At 33.3% G+C, this 24,998-nt stretch overlaps 1 protein-coding gene across 1 annotated transcript; it reads right to left on the bottom strand.

Annotated features, from left to right (window-relative positions):
- Nucleotides 1-162: 162 nt before the first annotated feature.
- On the bottom strand, nt 163-24,515 carry LOC144425796 (solute carrier family 12 member 1-like). The gene is made up of 30 exons (XM_078115463.1): nt 24,325-24,515; nt 22,648-22,699; nt 22,147-22,457; nt 21,629-21,701; nt 21,191-21,306; nt 20,714-20,803; nt 20,253-20,372; nt 20,030-20,105; nt 17,795-17,890; nt 17,401-17,540; nt 15,508-15,621; nt 14,349-14,460; nt 13,719-13,843; nt 12,954-13,077; nt 11,885-12,024; nt 11,267-11,374; nt 10,741-10,966; nt 10,045-10,200; nt 9,432-9,531; nt 8,928-9,039; nt 7,919-8,059; nt 7,187-7,293; nt 6,765-6,862; nt 5,997-6,280; nt 4,647-4,743; nt 3,776-3,887; nt 3,388-3,474; nt 2,848-2,983; nt 2,479-2,546; nt 163-1,978 (listed from the first exon to the last, which is right to left on the bottom strand). The coding sequence occupies exons 1-30, from the start codon at nt 24,340-24,342 to the stop codon at nt 1,843-1,845; spliced, it is 3,675 nt and encodes a 1,224-aa protein (XP_077971589.1). The 5' UTR covers nt 24,343-24,515; the 3' UTR covers nt 163-1,842.
- Nucleotides 24,516-24,998: the final 483 nt, after the last annotated feature.

Below are 24,998 nucleotides of genomic sequence, written 5' to 3'. Positions count from 1 at the left end.
TTGTCTAAAAAGTGCAACAAACTATGATTTGAGCAAGAGACCAGGTTTCAAATATAATGAGGGATAACTACTCACTACTCGATTATGTCCATGGATCTGTTTTTTATACATTGTAAGCGATTTCAAACTAAGTTTCTGGAATCCATTTGTTTTTATAGAAAATAGCAAATTTTTTTGTTCATTTGTCCAGATGCAATGTGAGATAATTACTCAAAGAAGAATGCACTAAATTTTGAAAAGCATTTTTGATTTTCACCGCTATGAAATAAAAAGATGAAAAATCATAATTCAAGACACCAAGTACACTCGCAATGAAATGGCATAAATAGAACAAAACCGTACACAGACTTAGCAGTAGACAATAAATATAATGGCATCAATTTTGCAGCACAATATACAATCTACTTAATATGTATAGAACATATTGGGTTGTAGAGAGTGACAATTGCTGGCAACTTTAACATGGACATAATTAACTGAAAGATATGCCAAAAAACATAGCAGACGATATGTGATAATAATCAGTGTGATAAGAAGATGGTAGTCCTAGTATGTAAAATATAACTAGTTCTATGAATGCTTGCAGCTGATGCCCAAACTCCATGGCAACAACTGCGTACACATTTTGACCAAGGATTAAAATAGGTAAATTATCAAGTCTAATATTTTGAATCCAAATTGTTATTTTCAACGAGGTAGGCAAAATTAAGAGTAGTGCTGTGCAAGATAAAAATGTACTCCGAAAGGTCTTTTAGGCAGTGGTCATTTTATAGAATCCTATCGAATTAGGAAAAAAAATAATTGGTTTCGGAAACCTATGTAAATTTGTGTATGGTGCCAACATGGTAAAAATACATGAGTAATTACAACAAAGACCGTCAGGAATCATTTTTTTTGGCAAATCCTGACAAGAAATATTTGAAATTAGAAAATTGCAGGAAGTACGAAAAGCTGAAAATAAAAAAAAATTTTTTTTTTTTTGAGAAGATAAACAAAATACAATATCTTAGAAGCTCATAAATTCCAAAAAAACGTTGATTAATCTAGATCAGTGGTTCTCAAATGATGGGTCGCGCCACATAAGAGGGGCGTCGACAATTTTTCGAGGGTGCGTGACGCTAATAAAAAATATTTGTTTAGATTTGATCTTGCCTGTCTTATTTTGGATAGTACTCACATTTCTATATTTTAGATATTTATGATTCATCCACATATTTTCAAAGTGTTTTTTTTAATAAAGCATACTTTTTCCTTATAATCTGTTATTTATGGCTTATTGTTAGCTACTTATTTTCAAGATGGGGCGTGACACTTGACAAATTCTAAAAAAGGGGGCGCGGTTTAAAAAGTTTGAGAACCACTGGACTAGATCTTCATATTTTGCTTGAAACCAGTGTTGAGGCTCGTGTCACCATATTTCAAAGACTTGAAGTGACAAGAGTCATCTAAGTAAAGAGACTTCTACACTAACCGCCAGTTGAGACTATCTCAGTGTTTAACTCGACTCAAATGACTATAATTGTGCTACTATTTTAAATAAATTGTTTCGATGTCCAGTAGCTTTGATCCATAATTTATGTCGGTAATAACAAAAAGTTTTGACAAACTGATATTTGCATTTCTTCAGCATGAAATTTCAAGCAATATATGAAACAAGTAAGCATTGAATAAATTGGAAATTCAATGAAAAAAGTCTACAACTACTAATTCAGTTCGAAGCGCCTTAATTACATGCACTGCAGACAGTTGTCTTTGATGATTTAGTAGCTTGTCACCCAGAGCTTTGTTGAGAGAAGACATCCAAGGAAATAGATTCTATGTCTATGCTTCTCTCAGGCTTTGTTATGAGTAAAAAGTGAGAACGCTTGTTTGATTTCCTCTCATGAGTAACATAGGTGGCATGTCACGTGAAAGTTCTTCTAACCATGACATGTATAATCCTGCTGAACAGGTACCTTTTCTTGCCATTGGAAGTGTCCTAAATGTTGAAAATAGGATTTTATGAAGTTTATTTACTATATGTGATGAGGAGTACAGAATTTTGAATGCCACTGTCTAGTTGCCTTTATTTAGATATGTTTTTCACTGTGCATTCACAGAAATTAGTTCAATAAGATCTTTTGAAATATTGAAAATTGTCGATTATCCATCACTCGTATTTTTTGAAGAAGTATGACATATTATATAAAATGTAATGAATTTTAGATAGAGAGTATGCTATTTGTTGATCGATGGGGATATCAAGACTACAATGGTTTAAAAGCGCTCCATATTCAGCTTTTACTAATTTGAAGGTTTCCTGAACATTGTTGCCTTTGAAAAATGAATTTTGCTCACTATTATTAATCATTGACTCAAAACTATAGTGATTAAGCATTTCAATTATATTAAGTTTAACAATTTTATGTGCGAAGTAATCCAAGTTGTAAAAGGTGGAAATACTTAAAATTGATAAAGAAACCATATAATTACACTTACATAACAACCAGTGCAGCATCCATCGAATGTGTCTGTATAAGTTCCCTGAGACGAATTTGTCTGTTCGTCTGAAGAAATTAATTTGATATATAAGGCAGTGGCGACAGAAACATGGGAATAAAATGTTCACAATACCAACATGCACACTGTAGAGTACAGTACATCAGTCTGTAGCACAAAATTTGAATTGTGTATCAATTATAATATTTAAGGTGCAGTGCTATGGTCTTCCTTAGTGACTACAAAAAATGCCATAAACACAATCTATTCAAATATTCCATTATGCAATTCAAAAGTCCTGCCGCACACTAACACAAATGTATTTCTGTAAGTCAGACAGCCTCAGACAAGCAATTTATAACAATTTACCTTTTCTTTCAATACTTCCAATTCGTCATCTGTAATTTTCCACGGCTCTTTTGTTCTGGCAATTTGTCGATCTTCTTCAGACATTTCGCCATCGAGCATTCGAAATGGTTTGATAAGCTCTTCAAAATTACTGATACTGGAAAAATCGAGAGAAATGTTAAAATCATTTGAAAATTGCTTATAATTAGTATTTACACGATAATATTAACAAAACTAATATCTAATCATCTAGCCAAGAACAATTAGTGGCTTTTACTGGTTTCTGCGAAACCCTGGAGTTCTACAGTACAGGTGTTCCACAAGTTTGAATATAATCAAATACCTATTAGGTTCGTCACTATCATTAAACCTGCTACTACACTTTAAAGATCATTCTGTTTTACCAGTATTAGATTTGCTTTTATATATATTTATAGTTTATACAATTCAGACAATAAAAGTCAATTAACTACTGCACAGGAGTTCCTCGATCCCCTGGAATGTTTCATTGGGGACTCCACCAAGAAGGATGAAAACCACTGAGCTAAGTAGTAAGGTTACCTTGATTTTTTTGGTTTCTGGTTGATATCTGGAACGACAATAACATCCTTGAAATCAATTCGAAACTTGCTTAGCAACTGAGCCATTCTGAAACAGATTTTGATTTTGAAGTTTCAATAGCTTCTATACAAGTAATTTAAAAGAACAGTGGATCAAAACACTATTGTCAAGAAAAAAAAACATTAAGTAATTACTACAGTTAAAAATAGAACATGAGAAAGACTTTTTAACTTTAGTATTCTATAGCGATGATTTATATTAATTCAAAACACTTCAATTTTGCATAAAAAAATATTTGATCTGATATGTTTGCAGGGAGCTAAAAATCATCGGGTATTGAAAGGTTGACAGGACAAAAAAAATTTGTTCAAGCACTCATATTACTTACGTTCTCTTCTCTTGATCGATTCGACTTTGTTTTCCTCCAGTAAAAACTCTCAGGTGACATCCAGACCATTGTTGTTTAATAGACAAAAGATATGGCAGCAAAATTGTGAGGCCTGTAAGAGGAGAATTTGAATAATTATCTGGATTTGCTTGGTTAGTTTATTTTATTTTTTGCTGATTCATATCCAAGCATCTGCAATGTGGAACTGGTTCCCGCACCCACCTTAGCAGTTAAAGACACATTAAAAAGTGTGTAACGCCATGGTTCTTCATAGATTAATTGTTTTAGTGGCTTTCTCCTCCTGGGAGATAAAGGAGGAATTTTTATCTCAACTTGGGATAAAAGTCAGTGATCACTAATCCTAAGTAGATTAAAAATCATTACAACTTCCTAAATCTGACATGAGCAAACTACGGCCCACGGGCCAAATCCAGCTCGTTATGTAATTCAATCTGGCCTGCCTGATGCTGCGATCTAACTAAAACCAAATTTTGATGTTTTAGCTAAAATAACTAAGGAATTTGTTGAAATTGCGATTAAATTTAGTTTCGTCACGAGGCTTATTGACGGTTATTGTTTTCCACTTTTGCTTTTGTAACTCTTTTTTCTCTTTTCTCTTGCTTTTTTACGTTATACTCACATGTCACAGTCACATGTCACAGTCTAGGTGGGCAAATTTTTGACCCCTGGTCCAAAAAGCTTGCCCACCCCTGTTTTAGAAGAATGTTGTTAGCTTTAACAAATTGGTCGCTTGACACAACTTACCGTACATCCAGTCAGATAGCATCAGACAAGATCTAAACTTGGTTTTTATTATTGATAGACCAATTTTGTGTTGATGTAGCAAACAAGTCAGTCATAAAATACGAACCTCCATCATCAAACAACCACCAGACATCAATTGTTTTTCCTTTGTCTTGTTTAACTTGAAACCTGTTCATTTCTTTCAGTATTTGTGGATTGACATCCTAGAAAACACACACAAATGTATAAGATGATATAGTACATTAGACGCATCATATAGAACAGGGGTGTGCATCCTTTATTACAGGAGGGCCAGACACAAATACCTGAGTGAAACCGTGGGCCGCACCATTATTTAACATAGGCTTTGGCTTTCTAGTAGTTGCACGGTTATTTATCATTGACATGAGTTCGCCTTGCACAAGCTAGCTGTTATGGCATTGTAACGTCATAGGCATAGATAATAAATTGGACAAAGGTATAGGCTTTGCAAAGCAAAGGGATTGGAATTACTCGCACGTACCAGATAAAACTAAATAAAAAACTCGTTTCGCGGGTTGCACACAATTCGCAACTGGCATTCCTCCATGGGTCGCACAATTTTTCCTTGTGGACCACAGGTTGCACACCCCTGATATAGAATGTTTTACACAAGAGAATATTTGTATATCAAGATTACTGATATACATTGATTGGCACTCCAGAAGTATTGGCGCACAACCTGATAACCCTAACCTGGTACACATTCTATGTTCAGGTTTGTGCGCCATCTTGGTGCACATACTTCAGGAGCACCCATTAATTCTAATGTACAAATCAAATGTGCAATAAGAATAAGCATCACTGATGTGCATATTTTTTTAGTCATTCACTCTGCGCGCCTGATCATAAAAGACAGATCATAATGAATATCAGACTTTCATGTTTGTTTTTTCAATTATAAATTCCTGATCGGCATCCAAAACTTCATTTTTTGAGAAGAATGTACAGTTTTATCAACTGAACATTGTCACCTAGAAACCTTTGTGATCTTTTATGATGTGCCATTTTTCCAGTTCAAACATAATAACAGAGATGGCCAAAACCGATTATTTTACATTTTGAATACATTCTGATAAATAATTTTGAATATGAAATATTGAATACGTATTCGAAATTGGTAGCAAGTTTGTGGGAAATTAGAAAAATCACTATATATTCAAGTTGATCATATCTAAAACAACAAATATAAATGAGTTTTCTCCGTATTGTTTGTTACCAATTGAGATATTGTACGGTTTGATATGCTTTTCTGACAGCTCAAAACCCTAATTCTCAATTAAAAGATTCTAAATAAATCCTGAATTCAATTTTTTATATCGAATATAAATAATGAATGATAAATCGAATATAATGAAATTTCAAAAGTATTCATTTTTCAATTAGTTTTGTATATTCCTGGATAATGAAGATTACTTCACACCAAATACTTCTTTACCTTATTTCCTAAATATTTTGAGCCACTTCTATGCATATGCATTGCTTCTGATGATGACCTGATGACACTTTGTGAAAGTGGTTTCATGTTAAAACCTTCTTTCGATTCTAGGTCGTTGACAGGAACAGGTGTTGCCTCAGAAATTTCAGATTGTAATTCCGGTTGTTCATGCACAACCCCGAGTGCCAATGATTTTTCTCCTTCCTGCGGACTGTTTGAATATGCTGACATGTCAGATGCCGATGGAATCAATGAAATACTGCTTGGATGTGATATTTTATGATCTGAAACCGAATAGTGACACAGATTATATAAAATGACAAAGACAAGATTCAGACTAAAGAAAAACGAAGAAAACCAAAGAGGGCAAAATAATGGACTTGATTAATGATTGTAATGAACTTTCATGATCCTTGGCCTCCTCATAAAGACTCTCAACACTCGTGGCTCTCTTTTCTATAAAAATACCGTGTTTTGCTTTAATGGATCAAATTTCCATAATTTATTTTATGCAAGACATTTAATAATATAAAAGCCAACAAATATTACATTCGAAGTATTAAAAAAAAACAGTAAATTTACTTTAAATTAATGTAGTCATCGCGGATGATATCTAGCCAAAGTCTTCACTCATGGGCCCCCAAGGAAGCCGAGGGCCTACTTTAAGAAACGCTGTACTAGATATTTCCATTTTGTCTCAGAAAATTCATACACAGACATATTTTAAACCTTCAAATCCATGATATTCAAAAGAGGAAATGAAATTACCAAGTTCAGGAGTATTAGAATCTTTCAAGTATGGTGAGACATCAAATCCTTCCTTCAGTCTCAATATACAGACTCCATAATTCAGATCAAAAGCATCACTGTGATAAGAAGAAATTAGTATAGAGATTGGTTGCTGCCAGGTAAATCATAGTAATGCAAACAGAACTATAAAAACTAACTATATCTGTTGCCTATTACCAGCTGAACGTCCATTACTAGTATAACTGAATATTAGCGTCAACAATAACATTTCATTATTTATGTATTATGAGTTTATTGCTTAAGTCAATATAAGTTCATATTTAGAAATGTTGGATGTGTATATCAATAATATTTGTTTTAGACATTCCATATTTAATTGCATGATAATTGAATCACCCAACTATTTTAAAATCCTACATAAACACCTGTTGAATACTTACTGTATTATATCAATATATTCTACAAGCTTTTCCTTGGCATCTTCTCTCCAGTCTTTCTTGAAACCCATTAAAATTGTATTTGCGCGTAGTTTTCCCATTCCAACGCCCTAAAAACATTGATTTTCAAACATGTGAAAATCCTCTATTTGTGTCAAATTTTGCAACAATGAATGAATATGAGTAATATGACATACAACTCAACTTAGAATTCCTAAAATCGAATGGAAAAAGTGGACAAGATGGCCTCGTGATTAAAAGCATTGGACTTAACTATTTTGATATCGCAAGTTCAAATCCTATGCCCACTACCTCATCCAAGGTGAACTAACAAAATGGTAAACCAGGGGTGGGAAAAATAACATCGTAATGACTCAGATTGCCTCTTGTTATTATATAAATGTCATCCTAGCTTTTGTAAATAAACTGTTTTTTATTCATAGTTTTTCATATTGAGTCTTGAGCCTCCAGCCCATTAACCAAGTTTATTTTTTGTAACTGGCACACTCTGAAAAGTAATTGCCCACCCCTGAGGAAAACAATGTTGAACTGAACGATTCCAGTTCTTCCAAAATAAAGCACCTGCTAACATAGCAGTTTGTGCTTGTACAGAGACTTGTTCAAAATGACGGGCATATAAAATAGCCCATATAAAATTATAAAAACAGTAGAATTTTAGAAAGCATCCCTACAATTACTGTTTGCACTAAACTGTTGTTTGCACAAATGATTTACCTGCATTAAAGATGCTGCACCAGCCTTTACACTAGGTGCAACTAAGCTATTGTAAAACGATTTGATTCTTTGTTGTTTCAACCAATGTTGACTTGCATATCCCTGTTTCATGAATGTTCTGTAAGGATTTTTACCTCGTGGCTGGAAAAAGAATTGTGAATTAATAAAATATTCAAGACACTGAAATCTTTCATCTAAATTGTATAATGGTATAAAGCAGGGCTACTCAACTATTTTTGCTAAAGGTCCGTATACAAAACTTGAAAATTCTTGGGGTCCGGTATGGCCAGAAAATGTATTTCATACTGCGCCTAACTATAATTCAGTGACTCTATCTTTTCGGTTAAAAAGTTAAGGAAACGCGAGTTGTGGAAAACTGAGTAACCGCAAGATATTCCACATCCTTTTACAGATCCAAAGTTAAATGGAGACAATCTTCCGAAATAAAAATAAAATCAGACGCGGTCCGAATCGAATACTCGAAAAGTCCGAATTCGGACCGCGGTCCGCCAGTTGAGTAGCCCTGGTATAAAGTATAAACCCGACATGGGCAAGGCCCGTTGGGTAGTGCAATCTGGCCCGCCTGATGCTGCCACAATCCAACTAAAACCAAATTTTGATGTTTTAGCTGAAAAATTGCTCAAGGAATTTGTTGATATTGCGATTAAATTTAGTTTTGGCATGAGGCTTATAGTTTTCCACCCTTGGTATAGAAGATACAATTGCTTATGCGTTTATAATGTACTCAAGTAAATATTATTGGGCAAATATACTATGAAGCTATCAAGTTTTCTGCCACCATAACCTGGCAAATGGGTTTGTCACTTGACAAATTCACAATAACTTGGTTTGATGGAAATTTCATGTCTGACCAAAGCAGTACGATTCTGATGTTCAGGTAGGTACAACTTTTACAACTAAAAATTTTTTTCTCCAACTAGACCAATTTTATTATTTATCTTGATAAAAGATTGAAGAATGGAAAAGTAAATTAAATTGATTTGCCTACCTCAATAATATTAGCACAGGTCATCAAGGCAACATTCTTAGTAAATTGTGAAGCGAAATGAACCAGTGCTGGTCGGTGAGATGGCTGTCCTGTTAGAACTAATGTTTGTGGCCTAAAATTAAATGAAAATGTTACATGTTTTCAAGTCAAATCGTGTATGAACCATTGGTAAGTTTTGTAATAATTCAAGTTAAACCAAGCATGGAACATACATGAAACCTAATTATGTGACATTAAATGAATTTAGAATCTATAGTAATCAAATTTTCTACTTGACAAAGACTATTTTCAAATTGTAACACTCATTACTAAATTGAATCCTACTTTGCATCTAGTGAAAAATTCATTTTAAAAATTCAATCCCAACAAATTCTTTGAAATGATAAAAAGGAGATCATCAATTCTTAGGCATGAAAACTATTTTCTACTTTTTGGCCAAATTATGCCAGATCTCGAAGTTCACACCATAAGAAATGAAAAAACTGATGACATGAAAATACAAACCTGAAATTTTTTACGTGATCCTCAACAGATTGAAGTTTGAGTGCGCTGTTGAGTGCTTGAATGTATAAATACGCCTGAGTGGAAGATCCCCAATTCACATCTGAAAATTCAGAAAATATTTAATTAGACAAAAATAACATGTTAAAATTGAAGTCCTCAAACGTTTAAAACTTGTGACGCATTTACTTTCTGTAATACAGGCCATGACACTTTTGAAGGAAATTTGAATTTATTAATATTAAATTATGCCAAAGAAAAGTTTTAAACATAGCCTATGCATATTTTATTCATGGGAATTTTAAGCTATATTTTTTGTTCGTAAATAAAATAACGCGGCTGATTGTCTACATCACCAATGTTACTTTTCTCTCAATATTTGGTTCAACAAATTTTATCATTTTGTGACAATTTCCAACAAATGAACAAAAAGTTTAGAAAAATAAATCAACCTTTTGACTGCTCACTCGAAATAATCTTGGGACGCAGTTTTGGAACAGCTGTGTTAAACCATAGGCAAATTATTTTTTGCCTAAAGCACATTATGCAATTGGCAGGCTTTGCAGCAATTTTATAGTACTACCGAATTATAGTACTACCTACATCAATCACTTACCTGGCTTCTTATAATCCACAAACTTATACAAAGCCATGACAATGACTATGGTGATGAGAGCAGTGTACCACTCTATGACAAACATGATGGCACAACATATCAAAGCACCAAATAAGGATAACCACATGTTGTAAAATTTGAAAGCAGGTCGCCAGCCTGTAGAACAAGAAAAATCATTAAACAAAACAAATACCGGTACTATTAAATTTATGGTATAACCACACATCACACCAATCCAAAAACCTGTTAATTTAACGATTATGAAAAATGATCATCTTGCTTTGATATTTCAAATGTATATCTGAACTAACTTTTTAATAAGCATTTAATAATAGATAGCATTTATTGTAGCTCACTACTACATATAATTAGCAATTGCTCAATTTGATCTTTCTGCTTAATTTTCTTTTACTGTGGAGCGGAATCCGATTTAAAACTCAATTCATGCATTTTACATAACTATGATTATGATGGCTTAGTGGTTAGAGGACTGGACTTGACTATCTTGCGTCAAGATTACTGATCTTGAGTTCCCAAAGAAAAGTGTAATAAATTGGGTGGGCAATGCAGAACCAGATAGAATCCAGTCCCTTTAAAAATACTTACTCCTCAGTTGAAGCATACATAGCCCTATTCAGAGTGACAAGTATTCATTAAAAAGGCTTATTACAGACTGAATTAATTCCTTTACATTACCTGGCGACTTTGACAGTGAAGCAGCAAAACAAGAATAATTAATCAACGTATAAGAAGCAAGGAAGAAATTCGAAATGATTGGAGCGATTGTATTGAGTTCTCCGATCAGAATAAATCCAAGAGCAATCAGAAATGCAAGAACATAGGCCCGACGAGGTTCATCAGTTCCTGGTGCTCCTTTGCCAAAAAATGCAATTCCAGGAAAAATCTTGTCTTTACATACAGCCTGTGGAAAAAAGGAGACAATAATATAATTATTGGAACGTTTTGGAAAAATTGACAATTCCCTCTGTACAATACAAATGTGTAAAAAATCTTTTGAATGGATCTAATTTAAGGCCAAACTAAGGTGTTTCATTATTTATTCATTACCCTTAAGTTTTTTCAATTTGACTATTTTTTCATCAATAAAGTAGCTTTAACTAAACATTCAATTACTTTACGGCAATTTGTCTTGAAGAAAAAAACTAAGCTTTTCATTCACATTGAGAAATTCCACTTTTGCTACCGCTGCTATTGAATTTACCTGAAAAATTTTCGGTGCACTGACAAGGCTGGCCAGAGCAGAAGATAATGTGGCAGCAAATATACCAGCAGTAATGATCGGACCAAAAGCACTCATCTTTTCCATAGCCTGCACAAATACAAAATATGCTTTGCTTATATCAAAGCCAAAAGATCAAGTAAAAACTACCTCAAATGAGATTAGTTATCCAGATGCCAATCGGAACATCATGGAGTCAGACACTACATGGTGGTCAATAGAATGAATACAATTTCCTAGGTATGGTTACAATACAACACATACCAAGGACATAAGTTAAAATCAAAAGCAGTGTGTGGTTCCAAAATACTTTCGAATGACTGACCTTAGTCATAGAAGGTGTTCGATTTAGGATAGGATTGTCATACCAGACCAGTGTTACGTGGACCACCCTACAGCAATGAGGAAATCAATGGGAAATCCTTTTGTACCTAATCATCCCCTCTCAGTCACATTCCATAATAACCAGTGAGGAATATGTCAGCAGGAAATCCTTCAATGCCAAAAAGTATGTTTCTTACATGAACAAGGCTAGTGTGACATGTAGACTATTTTATTTAACAGTGAAACTGTTTTATAAAGTATTTCATTGTAAATTACCTGCATGTCATAGAGAAGACCACCAGGATAACAATCTACACCTTCTTCTCCACAATTTGAGACAGGTTTGTAATCCCAACCCAACTGACAAGCTGCAGTTGTGCAATTTGTGACTTCGGTAATGTTTGCACCAAGAAAATCTGGCAAAAGCAATATAGGAATTGCACAACAATGCAGATAGTGTGCTTGGGCAGCATGCGGGCCTAGCGGTTGAGGCATGAGACTTGACTGTGTTGGCACCGTAGATAACACATAGGGTTCAAGTCCCTTTCCCCCAGTGGTTCCCAACCCAAATAATCGTTAAGCATGTATTCAAAAATCTATATTAAATGATGCAATTATCCCTGGTTAACAAAGTTACAATCTTTTTGATAAAAAAAAATATGTTAATGATTGCAAATGAGTTTTGTAACACTGAAATATGTCCATTTATTTACTTAGAAGAATGATAAGGTTGTTGTGTTTCCATTTTTGTTCAGTGGGATTAAACAGATGTTACAGCCAATAGAAAATTATGATCTTTATCTTTATACTGCATTTGCACTAGCTTTTGCAGAAGTAATTGTCATTATTTTAAATATGATGTAATTGTTTCTATTTGCACAGAATTGGAAAGTCTGAAATGTAAAGTACAAGGACAAACTATAGTTGATTTGCTCCACTATGCACTTGCAAGTGTAACTTCTATGTGATTAATTGAAATTACATAAAACATGTATTTCACGATAAATATTTGCTTATCCAACATCGAGGGTTGGCTGTGGACTAACTTTTGAATAAAAATAGAGCATTGCTCAAATTTTGGGACAAATGACCACCACATTTTCAGCAAAATTATATTCAAATGTTAAAAAAAGTATAACAAATTCTGAATGGAGAGAAAAAAAAACTTTGTATGTAAAAACTTTGTCGTCCCCAGTCAGAAGATAGTAACAGCCATCTAGCAAGTTCTTTCATACAAAAGCACTGTAAATTTGAAATTAATTGGTCCATTAATTAGAAAAAAAGGAAATTTAGAGCAAAACAATCCATGGATCAAGTTTGTGCCCAATAACAACAGATGACAAACCTGTAACATTCCCAGATGCAGTTCTTACTTCAACACATCCAATCATAACCACAACCATACAGTAGACAATTGACGTTATTAAAATTGCAAGTAGAGTTCCTTTCGGAATTGCTTTCTGAGCATCCTGTAAGTGTAGTGGAATGTTATGAATGACATAAATTAACATATGCTTTGATATTACTGACAAATGCATTGGAGATCAAGGCTCTTCAAACTGGGGGTCTCAGTGGGTCGTGAAAGGGCTCAATGGGGGCGCGGGGTATGTTTCTAGAGCATTTTGAACAGATAAGAAAAACAGATCCTGACTTGATGTGACGAAGCCTACCGTCACACTTAACAAAGAAGTATGCTTCTCCCAATCAGACCAATACCAAACTTAGACAAGTTACATTCCAACTTCACTATTAGTTTTAAGATCATATGTTTAGAGAACATGGAGACGAATTAAAGGCTACCGTTACTAAGGTAAGTTAAATCTGAGCAGTCAGTTGGGCAGTAATAGCTCTATTAATGTTCAGTAATTGTTCTATTAATTTATTTTTATTTTTAATCCCAGAATCCCGAAAAAAACTTGAACATGACAAGTGGGTAATGATAAAAGATGTTTGAAGAACATTGAATTGAACTCTTCCTATTTCCTATTTGTATAAAATTTTGCATCGCTGGCAGCGTGAAATAGAAGTGCTTTATATCTCAAATCAACAATTCTCTGCACAGCAATGAAGTACGAAAAAAATAATAAAATTTTTATAAATAAAGTTTTACCTTGAGATCACCAGAAATATTACATCCAGCTAGAATTCCAGTAGCCGCAGGGAAAAAAATGGCAAATACAGAGAAAAAACCTTCACCTTGAAAATCTGGCATGAAATTCTCATTTGCAATAGTTCCTGAGGTAAAGTGGAAAAAGGTAATGTCATGTTAAATTTGCCTACAAGTTTCTAAATTCATCAAGGAGAATCGAAAAATTTAATCAAACCTTGACAGTTTACACCATAATGAGTGAATTCAAAATAAACAAAGAAATCAGAAAAAATATCAGGTTGGGAAACATCCAACTCTTTCCTTAAGAGCAATGGATATATTTAATGATGAATAAAATATTCTCTGTCAATATTTTTCTTTCCAGTATTTCGATATAGGCTTGGCTGCAACTATTAATAACGACTTCCGCAATGAGTAAGATCATTGAGTAAGCACAATCAAATTTAATATTAATGAAAAATAGCTCAATAAGTCTTGATAGTGCATTTGAGCCGTGATCCATATTTGAGCACTAACAAAATCAACACGCAAGATAAAACCTATCCATCATGACAAGGTTTGATGTATGGAGATTTAATGAATGAATATAAAATTTGATGTCGTAAAAGGAACAGTGACAATACAACACACCTTGATAATTGAAAAATCCATATGATTTATCTTCCATGTTAACAGGAATGAATGTCCCAACGATGAAATTTATTATCGCTACAATGAGAATAAAGAGCAGAACCAGTTGAGCCTAAGAAGAGCAAAAACAGGAAACAAATATTTGAGCAATTTATATTCAAAATTTTCGTAGCAGGCACAGGATTCAGGCAATATATTGGCTTATAGAAACTATGGTAATATAAAAACACTGCATTCAGGATGAATGTATGCAATAAAATGAAGGGATTTCGATTGGGTTGCTTTCAATATTGGATACAAAAGATTGGAAGCAGAAATTGAAGTGAAATAAATTATGGGTTTGTAATAGACCTAATTCCAACTTGAAAACATGCTTTATATCCTCAGTAGTCAAAGCACCAGTTTCTGAGCTATTTTTGACAACGTTCTTTTCAGTGACTACAAATGCCCTTCATGACAAAGAAAATAAAGTACATGTTTCTTCCAACACTATTGATTGTTCACTGGAATGTTCTAAACTCAATATATTTCATATTTAAAATACCTTGAAAATTAAAATTGTCAACAAGTACAATAAACAATATGAAATTCTAAAGAATAAAAACAAACATCCAAATATGCTTTCAGGTTTCAGTTTTGATATAAAAACCCAATAAACCGCAGATGTTTTATTGAGCCATAACATTATTGCAAGCTGCGGAAAAATTTACCTCAAGAGCTACCAATAAATGTGAACCAAAAATTGAGATTTCGTAGAGGTATACCATATAAAGAAGTCATTTATTTGAAAATGGAGTTACTATAAGTAAAATTATGATAAGCGAGGTTATACAGAGTGTTCATTAAGTCCATATTAATTTCTAATTTTAATATGAAGTCAGTTCTTAATATATCTTAATCAGGTTTGTTGTTTTTTACCCAGTAATCACTTCATTTAATACATTTGTGAGGCCCAAAACAATATGGTTTCGATAAATTACCTTTGCAAATTTAAGACTTTGTTTATGGACTATATACTTGAAAAGTAGCGAAATGAATCAAACAGTTGCTTTCAATCCACTTTATTAAAAACATATTTAATTGAACTCCTAAACTATATAGCACATCGGATAAAGGAACATTGTTCTCAAATCTCAATGTAGAAGAAATATATTCTTACTTTTGCTTCCCATGCCATTCCAAGTTGAGTGATCCCAAGCAAAAGAAGTACAGTGATGGCTCCAACAATTCGAGTGTCATGGAGTACATTTTGAGTCATGGAAGCACCAAATTCCTAAATTAAGAAAATAATTGATTAAAATAAAAACACTGTTTATGATACATAAAAATATGAAAATGGATCAAATCTTCTGGGTTATCAAATTGTACTTGTGGCAAAGCCTCATCTGGAAATTGTTTAAATAATATTCTAAAATTCCTGCAGGAGCATATACGATGCGATTTTAGATTTAATATTTCAGCATGTGCTTTTTCACATACCCTATTGCTTGTACAACATAAAATTTGCTGAAATATCACAAAATGGTTTATATGAAACTAAAGAATGTTTTGTTTAAGCCCACAGACCCAATTTTCTACCTAAACATAAAGCAATAACATGCCTAGTTGTTACCAACAGTTGTTAGGCTAAACCCTCACTCAATATAGATAAATTATTCAACGAGTTTTCAGTCTGCTCCAATCTGGCAACATGAACATGACAAGTACAATATATCAAAAAATATAGGCAACAGAGCCTGAGTATTGTATTAATCTAATATCGAACAAATAGATAGCTTGCTACTTTATATACTGTTTACACCAGGTTTTCCCAAGCTTTTTGGGCCGCGGACCCCATTTTTGAATCTTATTTTTGACATACCCCATCCTATGTCATATTAATTTGCCCAACCAACGAGGAAGGATAATGTTTCCTTTGGCAAAATAAAACTCATGAAAGTCTGAATCAATATGTACTCACATTAAATACAGGCAGGCTAACAACGATTCGATGAGATAATGATCAATTTGTATAGGTTTCAGACTATTTTCAGAAAGTTGCGACCCCCCGGTGCAGTTATTACAGACCCCCATGGGTCCGCGAACCCCAGTTTGGGTAAGCCTGGTTTACACAAATGTCGGCATAACGAGAGAGTTATCCAAAATACTATTATTTGATATTTGGATATGAAGGTAATTTTAACATGCCTAATTAATCTAATGTTTTAAGAGGAGCCTAATGTAATGAAATACTTTGAAGAACAAATGAAAACCATCTGAATAGGCATTTTGCTTGATTTTTATGACTAATTTTTACACAGTAAAAATAGATTCAATTCATATTGAACTAGCAATATAAAAAAAGAATGATTTTTTTTTGTTGCATTTCACACAAGCAAACACTTGATATCTGGTAAAGTTTGGATATCATCCAAGTTTCTACCTAAAATCGACAATGCAAGATATTGTAGAATGTAAGGAGAATATGAACTGATCAATCAAATTGAAGCATGACGTAACCTTCAAATTGAGTAATTTCGCACAATATAAGGAAGTAGTCCAAGTTTGTTAGATATATAAAAAAAAATGTTCCCAACATACACACTAAGTAATGAAGGCAGGTCAAAGAAGATTAAGTTCATGTTTAAATGTATATTTAATAGCCATCAATTTCAAAATGAGCCTAAAATATTTTTGAGCACGCAAAATACTTAGAATGGAAAATTACAGAACTTAAAAACAATATTCAATTCACACAATTCCACTACATTACTAGATACTAGTATTTCAATTGGAATCACATACAGATAAATAATGAAACATAGTGTTGATTATTTTAATTATGGTTTGAGCTCACTTAGTCTCAGAGGAAGTCAATAATTATTAAACATATAATAATTTCAGAACCGAGGCTTTTTAAACCTGTGTGATGGTACACCCTTGGGCATAAGAAAATATTTTGAGGACAAAAATTGTACCTTATTTCACTGTTTTTGCGAGCACACAAATTGAGATATAAGTTTGTGCAAATACAGTACAATAGAATACAGCTGAAAAGTGATGAAAAATTAACCTGCATAAGAGCGACGACAGTTTCCGCGAATCCCACAACATACATTGCAACACCAACTGCATTTGCAAGTGAAAATATGAGTCCAATCGCACCTCCAAATTCTGGACCTAAACTACGTGATATTAAGTAATACGCTCCACCTTAAATAGAAAAAAGGGGTATTTAAGTGACAATATTTGTAAAAAAATTTGTTGCCATGATGGTCTAGCTATGAAGGTGAAGCCAAGCCGAATTGAAAATATTTTACTTTTTTCATATGCGATTAGCTCCTATATGATAGTTTGAGAAATGATAATTGTCACCTTATAACACAAGCAGAAATAATTCAGAACAATGAATTAATCTCGCATAGACTTTTGACCAAAAATTTTGAATCCATAACGTAAATCGTTACCTCCACGCACTTGTCCATTAGTGCATATTGCAGACATTGATAAAGTTGTTATTGTTGTTACCAACGCAGATAGTAAGACGATAACAATGCTCAAACCTGTAAAAATAATTTTGGCACATAAAAAAAAGTCAGTGGAAGCAATAAAATACATCCAGATGAACATTTAAACAGCTTTTTTCCATGTGCAACTATTATCTGTGCAGACTGAAATTATCTTATTAAATTCTAAATTAATTTCAAATAATTCAAATATAAAAACCTATTTTTAAATATGAGGACTTTGGTTAAAATTAGTTACTTGCGGCTCAATACTTATAATGGATTGAAAAGTAGATTTAAATCGTGAATCAAGTAGTATAAGCAAGGATTATCATGAATGGTGAATGGTGATATTAATCTGATAATTTTTAAAATACAATACAAAAAACTTCTAATCCAGATTAACATATGAATAATAGGCCATTGGCACATGATGAAATTGAATGGGGTCAAATGAAACCTGCAGATGTCGAAAAACTCAGAGCTGAGGTTATTTAATATTCACAATAATTTTTCTAAAAGTTTAGAAACTCGATTATAGTTTTTTTTATTAAATTACGTCATTTAGACTCAAGAGCATTACTGCCATCACATGTATATTTGGAATATCGCTTGCTGAGGATAAAATAAACTATTTTTGACACAATATGTATAATTTATTTTGCAATTCCACCAGAATTACTATGATAGGCCTACAAATTTTATTGCAAGATACCAGTAACAAACATTGTTTCCACATAGTTATTAAGACTGATAAAAGAGCAAAACATACCCAATCATAATTTGTTATGTATAATTATAAAGGCTTAATCAAGACGCCCACAAGAAGAAAGCTAGAGATAATGAAAACATATTGTGTGTGAAGTCTGAAAAAACTAATTTTATAATATAAAGAAACCTACAATGCAATTTCCAGATCCTAATAAAATGTAATCAATAGGGATATGAAACCCTGCTTTAATAATCTATGAATATAAATTTGAATGGTTGAACAAACTACAAATTTGATGGAATATCAATTTATGTTTTTTGTCACGTAAAGCCAATCCAATCTCATAAAAATATTATTAAACAAATAAACTGGTTTAAACTAGCGATGACTCACAAAAACATATGCCAGTTCAACAGTAGTTTTTCTAAACAAGTAAATATTTTTGCCAAAGAGCTGCAACATGACCCCGATAAGTCTCAATGACATACCGGTGTTTTGTAATAGATTACGGAAGTCGGAAGCTGTAGCATAAACTTGATGATGATATCATTATTCATTAAATGTCGTTTTCAAAGCCGGATTAATTTTTGCAAAAAAACAACTGAATCATTGCAGACTATTGACTTCAAAGTTTAAACCGAAAACAATGCACACTCAGAACAAACAGCTGTGCAAAACAGTATTTTATGTGAAAATATGGACATTTCACAATATAACAAAACAAGTTTTATAATACAAAGTTTTGTTTTGATACGTTTATCCTTTCCATATGCATAATAGGTGATTTTCACAATATTAAATAAAGTAAGTTTAATATGTGGATTTGTTTACGGATTCGACAAGGATAAAATTTCCGTATTTTAATAACACTTTCTTATTACAAATTCACATTTAATCCAGTATTATGATAAGGAGTTTAAAACTTCAAATGAAGTTATAACAAACAATAAATTACCACCGGATAATAACATATGACATAATTGCTGGAGGCAATATTATATGTTGTCAACACCGGCAGATGACTGTTGCAGCTTGACCTTTCAAAAAGGTCTAGGAAGATTTTGAATTCGCAGGTCAAAGTAAATCCAAACAACTGGATAGTAGATGTTATACAATTATTTATTCCAAATGGAAGTTACCACTATATTTACACATGCTATGATGTAAGTTATGCTGCAAGATTTCTATATATAAAAAGTTAGCTTGTCACCTTTATGGTTATGTTAAAACATTTGAAAAGAATTTATGTAAACATGATTTTTAACAACCGTGTTTATGAGTATTCAATGGGTTTTCCATTTCAGACAACATAAATGTAAATTATTGATATGTCATAATGATAAAGTTTTTATTGTGTTTGCTTTAAAGAAAATGAAAGAAAACAAAAATAGTTACCTACGTAGAGGTGTTAAAATAACACTTAAATTTTGAACATAGAGGTGTTTGATAAAATTAAAATAACACTGAATATATGGAAATCTTACCCATTCCAGCTTGTCCAACAACCCACGACATTCTCAAAAATAACATGACACCCCAGATATTGAGTAAACATCGTACCTGTAAACACGTGGAGGTAAATATAAATATGAAAACTATAGTAAGTGGTCGACCATCTACATGCGCCAATATTGTCATGACATGAAAATTAGATGTCGGTACTAAATGTTAAATATGCTTCTCTCAAAAGAATTTTGACAATCTCACCAAAACCCCCTTTATCCATCCAAATTTGATAGGAGCAGAAGCTGAAGCAATGGCAGCTTCTGGATCAGGTTGGGCAGTCAGTTCCATTCTTTGTTCATGAACAGGCGATTCCACTTCATCCTGGATAATATTACATAAAATTGCAATAAGTGCGTCTTTTAATTTGCCGTAATACTAAAATGACAATTTTTTTAAAATTGCACATTTACAGCAATAACTCAAAACAATTAAGTAGACTGAGTCAGCCTATTAATATTTATGCATAGAATTCTTTATAACTTTATAACAAAAACGGTCATTGACATTTATTTTCTTCAATTTTGTAGCATCATCGAAGATGACGGCTTAGTGAATGGAGGGTAATAATATATCAGCAAACAAATTGATTTGGATACTTCCTTCATTTACATCCTTAATTTGTTTCAAACATTTGAAAACGGATATATAATACAATAGAAAACCTTGTGATCATGAAGTTCATCTAATGTCGGTCTTTTCTTTCCGGCCACGGAACTGGAATTATGATAATAAGCAACCATTGGTACTGCTTCCTGCAAAAAAATGAAAAGGAAGTTTGATAAATTATAGCATGGAGATATTAAACAGACAGGCAGAAAACTGAAGTTAACTGGCTCATTGTGATGAAATGTCATATACCAAGTGCATTCATATTTGAAAATTACAGTACAAGTTATAGTACAATTAGAATAACAATATTGATTTCATATATCATAATATGTTCTTTGAATAATTCAATATAAATGCAGTCGTAGTGATTGCAGTCTTTCTATAAGCCAAACATGATCTAAAACAGAATACGCATCATACCACAGGTTGGATTTTGCGGATTATATTTGAAAAATTATTTCATGATGGCAGCCATAAAGTACAAAGTTTAAGCTACGTAATAAACTGTGCTCAAAACAAAATTAAATTACCTGTGTATTGTGGCCAAAGGTCCTATTATAATAAGTTCTACTGTGTGTATTATTAGTCATAGAATTGGTCATGCTATCATGATTAGGTGATAGTGGCGGAGAATGCGTTTCATTATCTGTAACAAAAATGAAGTTTATATAGCAAATAACATTGAAAATGATAATATTTTGAATATTGTGAAAATCAGTGTTATTAATACGATAGAAACAAAATCCACATATTGCCAAGAAATTTGATTGCAGGACAAAATATGAATGTAATCATGTTCATCAATCAATTTTGCTACATTACTAATTGGAATGATGCTTGTTATTTAAAAAAAATCCTCATCCTGTTTGTAAGAAAAATAATGGCTCCAACACAACTTGAAATATTTTTTATCCCTATATACAGTCAGTGATAAAAAAAAATAAAAAAAATGTGAGACATGAACTCACCATCTTTGCTATCAACAAACTCAACATGGAAACGACTTTTTCCCTTTTCTGTTGTAGTTTTGTCTTCTGGTGCCTAAAAAAGATTACATTAATATTGCAAATACAAAATGAGAAAGAATATCGATTTCTTCACTGAATCATATTGAACAGCACTTGTGAATAAGAAATATTTTCATGAATTTTAGTATGCTGTCGCAACGCTATACAACGAGTTTTCCCAAATTCTATAAAAAGTGTAATTTACTGCTTGGCCAGGGATCAATTATGTACAAAAATACAAAAAATTGCAATAATTCCTGAAATTTAATCAACTATAAAACAATCGGTACACAAATACTTAGGCATGTACTTCACACTCGCTGCAGTCACTTATAAAAAAAACTCAGTAATTGATATTATAAAAAATATAATATATGATAATCTAATAAGGCAATATTCCCCAATTTTCTGCAAAAGATATATATTGTAGAATGACATTCAGAAGCACACTATATAAAAATATAGCTAATTCAACATACATTGCTCACAGCAGGTACAGGCTCTAATTTCTCTGGTGTCACAGGTTTCATGACTAACCCAACTTCAGGTTGTGCGTCGGGTTGAACTGTAGTTTCTTTTCCATCATATGGAGGAGGCTTTTCTATATTAGAATCTGCTTGAGCACTCTCATCTGGTAATAAAGATTGTCCTTCTTTTTGTTCAGATGTTTGTGGTTTATTAACAATTGTTTGTCCATTTCCATTTGCATGTGGTACAAAAGGTTTAGTTTCCGTTGGTGTGGAAGAACCACTATCAGTTGCAGACTCCAATAGTTTCACGTTGGTAGAATCTATTGATGAAAACAAGATTATCATATTTTCCATAAATGCAATGATTCAATGATTGGGAACATCACACATTCAAAGCGTTATTTGCAATTTGACCAATTCTAAATACAGAAACGTATTGGAGCAATGCGGCTAAACAATCTTATTCTGTAGCCCTAGACACACGCTGAGATTAACTAATATTTTTCCTACCTGATGCCTTTGGGATGTCTTGTCCAGTGTCACTTTCTGAGACCTTTTGTACCTGTAGCAATTAATATTAATGTTGAAATCGATTGAAAAGCTGTGAAACAAACCATCAGTAACTATAACAGATCTAGAAACTATGAAGTTTAGTTTCATATTGTGTCCATAGTGCACAAAAAAAATATCATACTGTACAAAACAGAAAAAAAAAGACAGATGGATAGGATAGGATTTACATATTTATCCCGGAGGGGAGGAATTACGATACGACGGCTTAACCCCATGGCAAACCACGGCCTCTCGTCCAATTACCATTCCATGTCGGGTATGGGATTAATCAAGTATTTGTTTTCGGAAGCATGGACTTGATGATGGAAGAAGTCGTAACCGATTAACAGTTACGTGAACCACCCTACGTCAGCGCGGAGTCCCGCAATCCTCTGACACATAACCATCCCCACATGGTATTCGAACCTGTGAACCCATGCAGAGTAATCTGAGGTGCGGTGGCGAGCATATTCCTAACGCTTAGCACAATGAGCCACACTGCCTCGCCGCTGTACAAAACAGAACAAGAGAGGCAGATGAGTAGATGGTAATGACAGGTTTGAATATACTGATATACCAGACTGGATTCCATGGCAGGTGCACGCCCGAGGGCGCTAGCGCTCCGCAAAAATGCACGCGAGCGAAATCAATTTTGCACGCCGAAAATTTGCAATTGCTCACCAATGTAAATCGGTTTAAATGGTTTTAAAATCAATAATCCAGTAATATAAAGATGCCAAAATATTATAACTCCACAATTGTCGACAAATACCAGCATGCAAGATTTGGTCTGATCGAAATATTGCGAAGCAAAAAGACCATGGACCTTTCCCCAACCTTTGACCCGCGAAAAATTCCTCTCATTGTTACGTCCTTTTTTGCATCTTGCTGATTGGCCAATGTCACGAAGTAAACAAGGAAGTCGATGCTCGGGGAAAGGTCCATATCGTGTTGAATGATAGGAAATAGGAATCCCGTGAGAATAGTTATGGACGAAAGGATCGCCTCCGCACTATGGCCAAGTACGGCTCTGATTCAGCGTATTTTTCATACAATAATTTTACACGAATGTACTGAACAGTACCGGTATCTAAAGTTGCTCAAACACTCCCAAAATTAGTGACAAAGTATGAAAATAACGTTTGGGGTCAAAGGTCAAACGTTCATGTTGCTCTAATTTGACGTATTTTTTATCCATTAATTCTACGTAAAAACACTACCAAAATTAATAACAAAGTATGTCCATTTTGCTCTGATTCAACGTATTTTTTATCCAATAATTTTACGCGGATGTACTGAACAGTACCGGTATCCAAAGTCGCACAAACACTCTCAAAATTAGCGACAAACTGTAGAAATAATGTTTGGGGTCAAAGGTCAAACGTCCATTTTTTCTCTGATTCAACGTATTTTTTATCCGATACCGGTAATTTTACGCGGATGTATTGAGAGGTATCTGATGTCAAAGTCAGTTGCACGCGAGTGCAGTTGTTTTGCACGTCGTGAGCTATAATTGCACGCCAGGAATTCTTATTTGCACGCGGCAATTTCTGATTGCACGCCCGATTTCTCGTTCAAAAAGGCCATGAAATCCAGACTGGCTGATATATAATCAAACAAACTCATATTTATTACCTTGAATCTTGATGACATTTTCAACAGCAAACCAACGATTTCAATAACCAATGAAAACTAGTTGCATAGAAGTGAAAAATAATCCAACTTCAAAACTTGTGTGCAACAATGACAAATCCTGAAATTAATATTCCACAGTACAGGAGTTAATGCTGTAATGTATTGACCTATCTGATACAGTGATAAGGTGACTGATACAAATTCTAGTAGGCACAGTTAATACGGCTGTATGGTAATAGACATTCTGTTATTTTCAATAGCCATCTTATTACAGTATTATACCAGTCTGCCAGTACAGTTTCTTCTGTTCTTAGCGGACCTGTATACAGTTATCTGGTAATAGATCCGTACCGGTAGATAGGTACCGGTATCGGTAGTGACTGATGGAAGAATTTATTCAAATTTGATTTCTAAATGCAGAAATGACTTTACTAAATAAATACCGTACGGTAACTCCTGAACTTATAGCCTACCTACTTAACTTCAGTTGCTCACAACATGTCTGCAGCTACAAGTACAATCCTGCAGTCTATACTTTTACAGTTATATCACGTAGCAGTATATGCAAACAAATTGAATGAGCAATGCATCCTGGCGTCTGTATTTAGACTCCAGCATAACTAGCATTTAAATACAAATTGCAAGTATTAAAAATTAGAAAGCTAGCCTAAACT

Source organism: Styela clava, chromosome 8 (assembly GCF_964204865.1).
Source record: "Styela clava chromosome 8, kaStyClav1.hap1.2, whole genome shotgun sequence".
NCBI lineage: Eukaryota > Metazoa > Chordata > Ascidiacea > Stolidobranchia > Styelidae > Styela > Styela clava.
The sequence above is the reverse complement of the archived record's forward strand: the minus strand, read 5'-3'. Positions and strand labels throughout refer to the sequence as shown.

What these genes read in the sequence shown, in the direction of transcription:
- LOC144425796 (XM_078115463.1), bottom strand. An exon ending in TGCATCTGGGAATGTTACAG is followed by an intron (nt 12,025 to 12,953) that starts GTTTGTCATCTG and finishes TGCTTTTGCCAG; the next exon opens with ATTTTCTTGGTGCAAACATT. An exon ending in TTCTAATACTCCTGAACTTG is followed by an intron (nt 6,281 to 6,764) that starts GTAATTTCATTT and finishes ATTCGGTTTCAG; the next exon opens with ATCATAAAATATCACATCCA.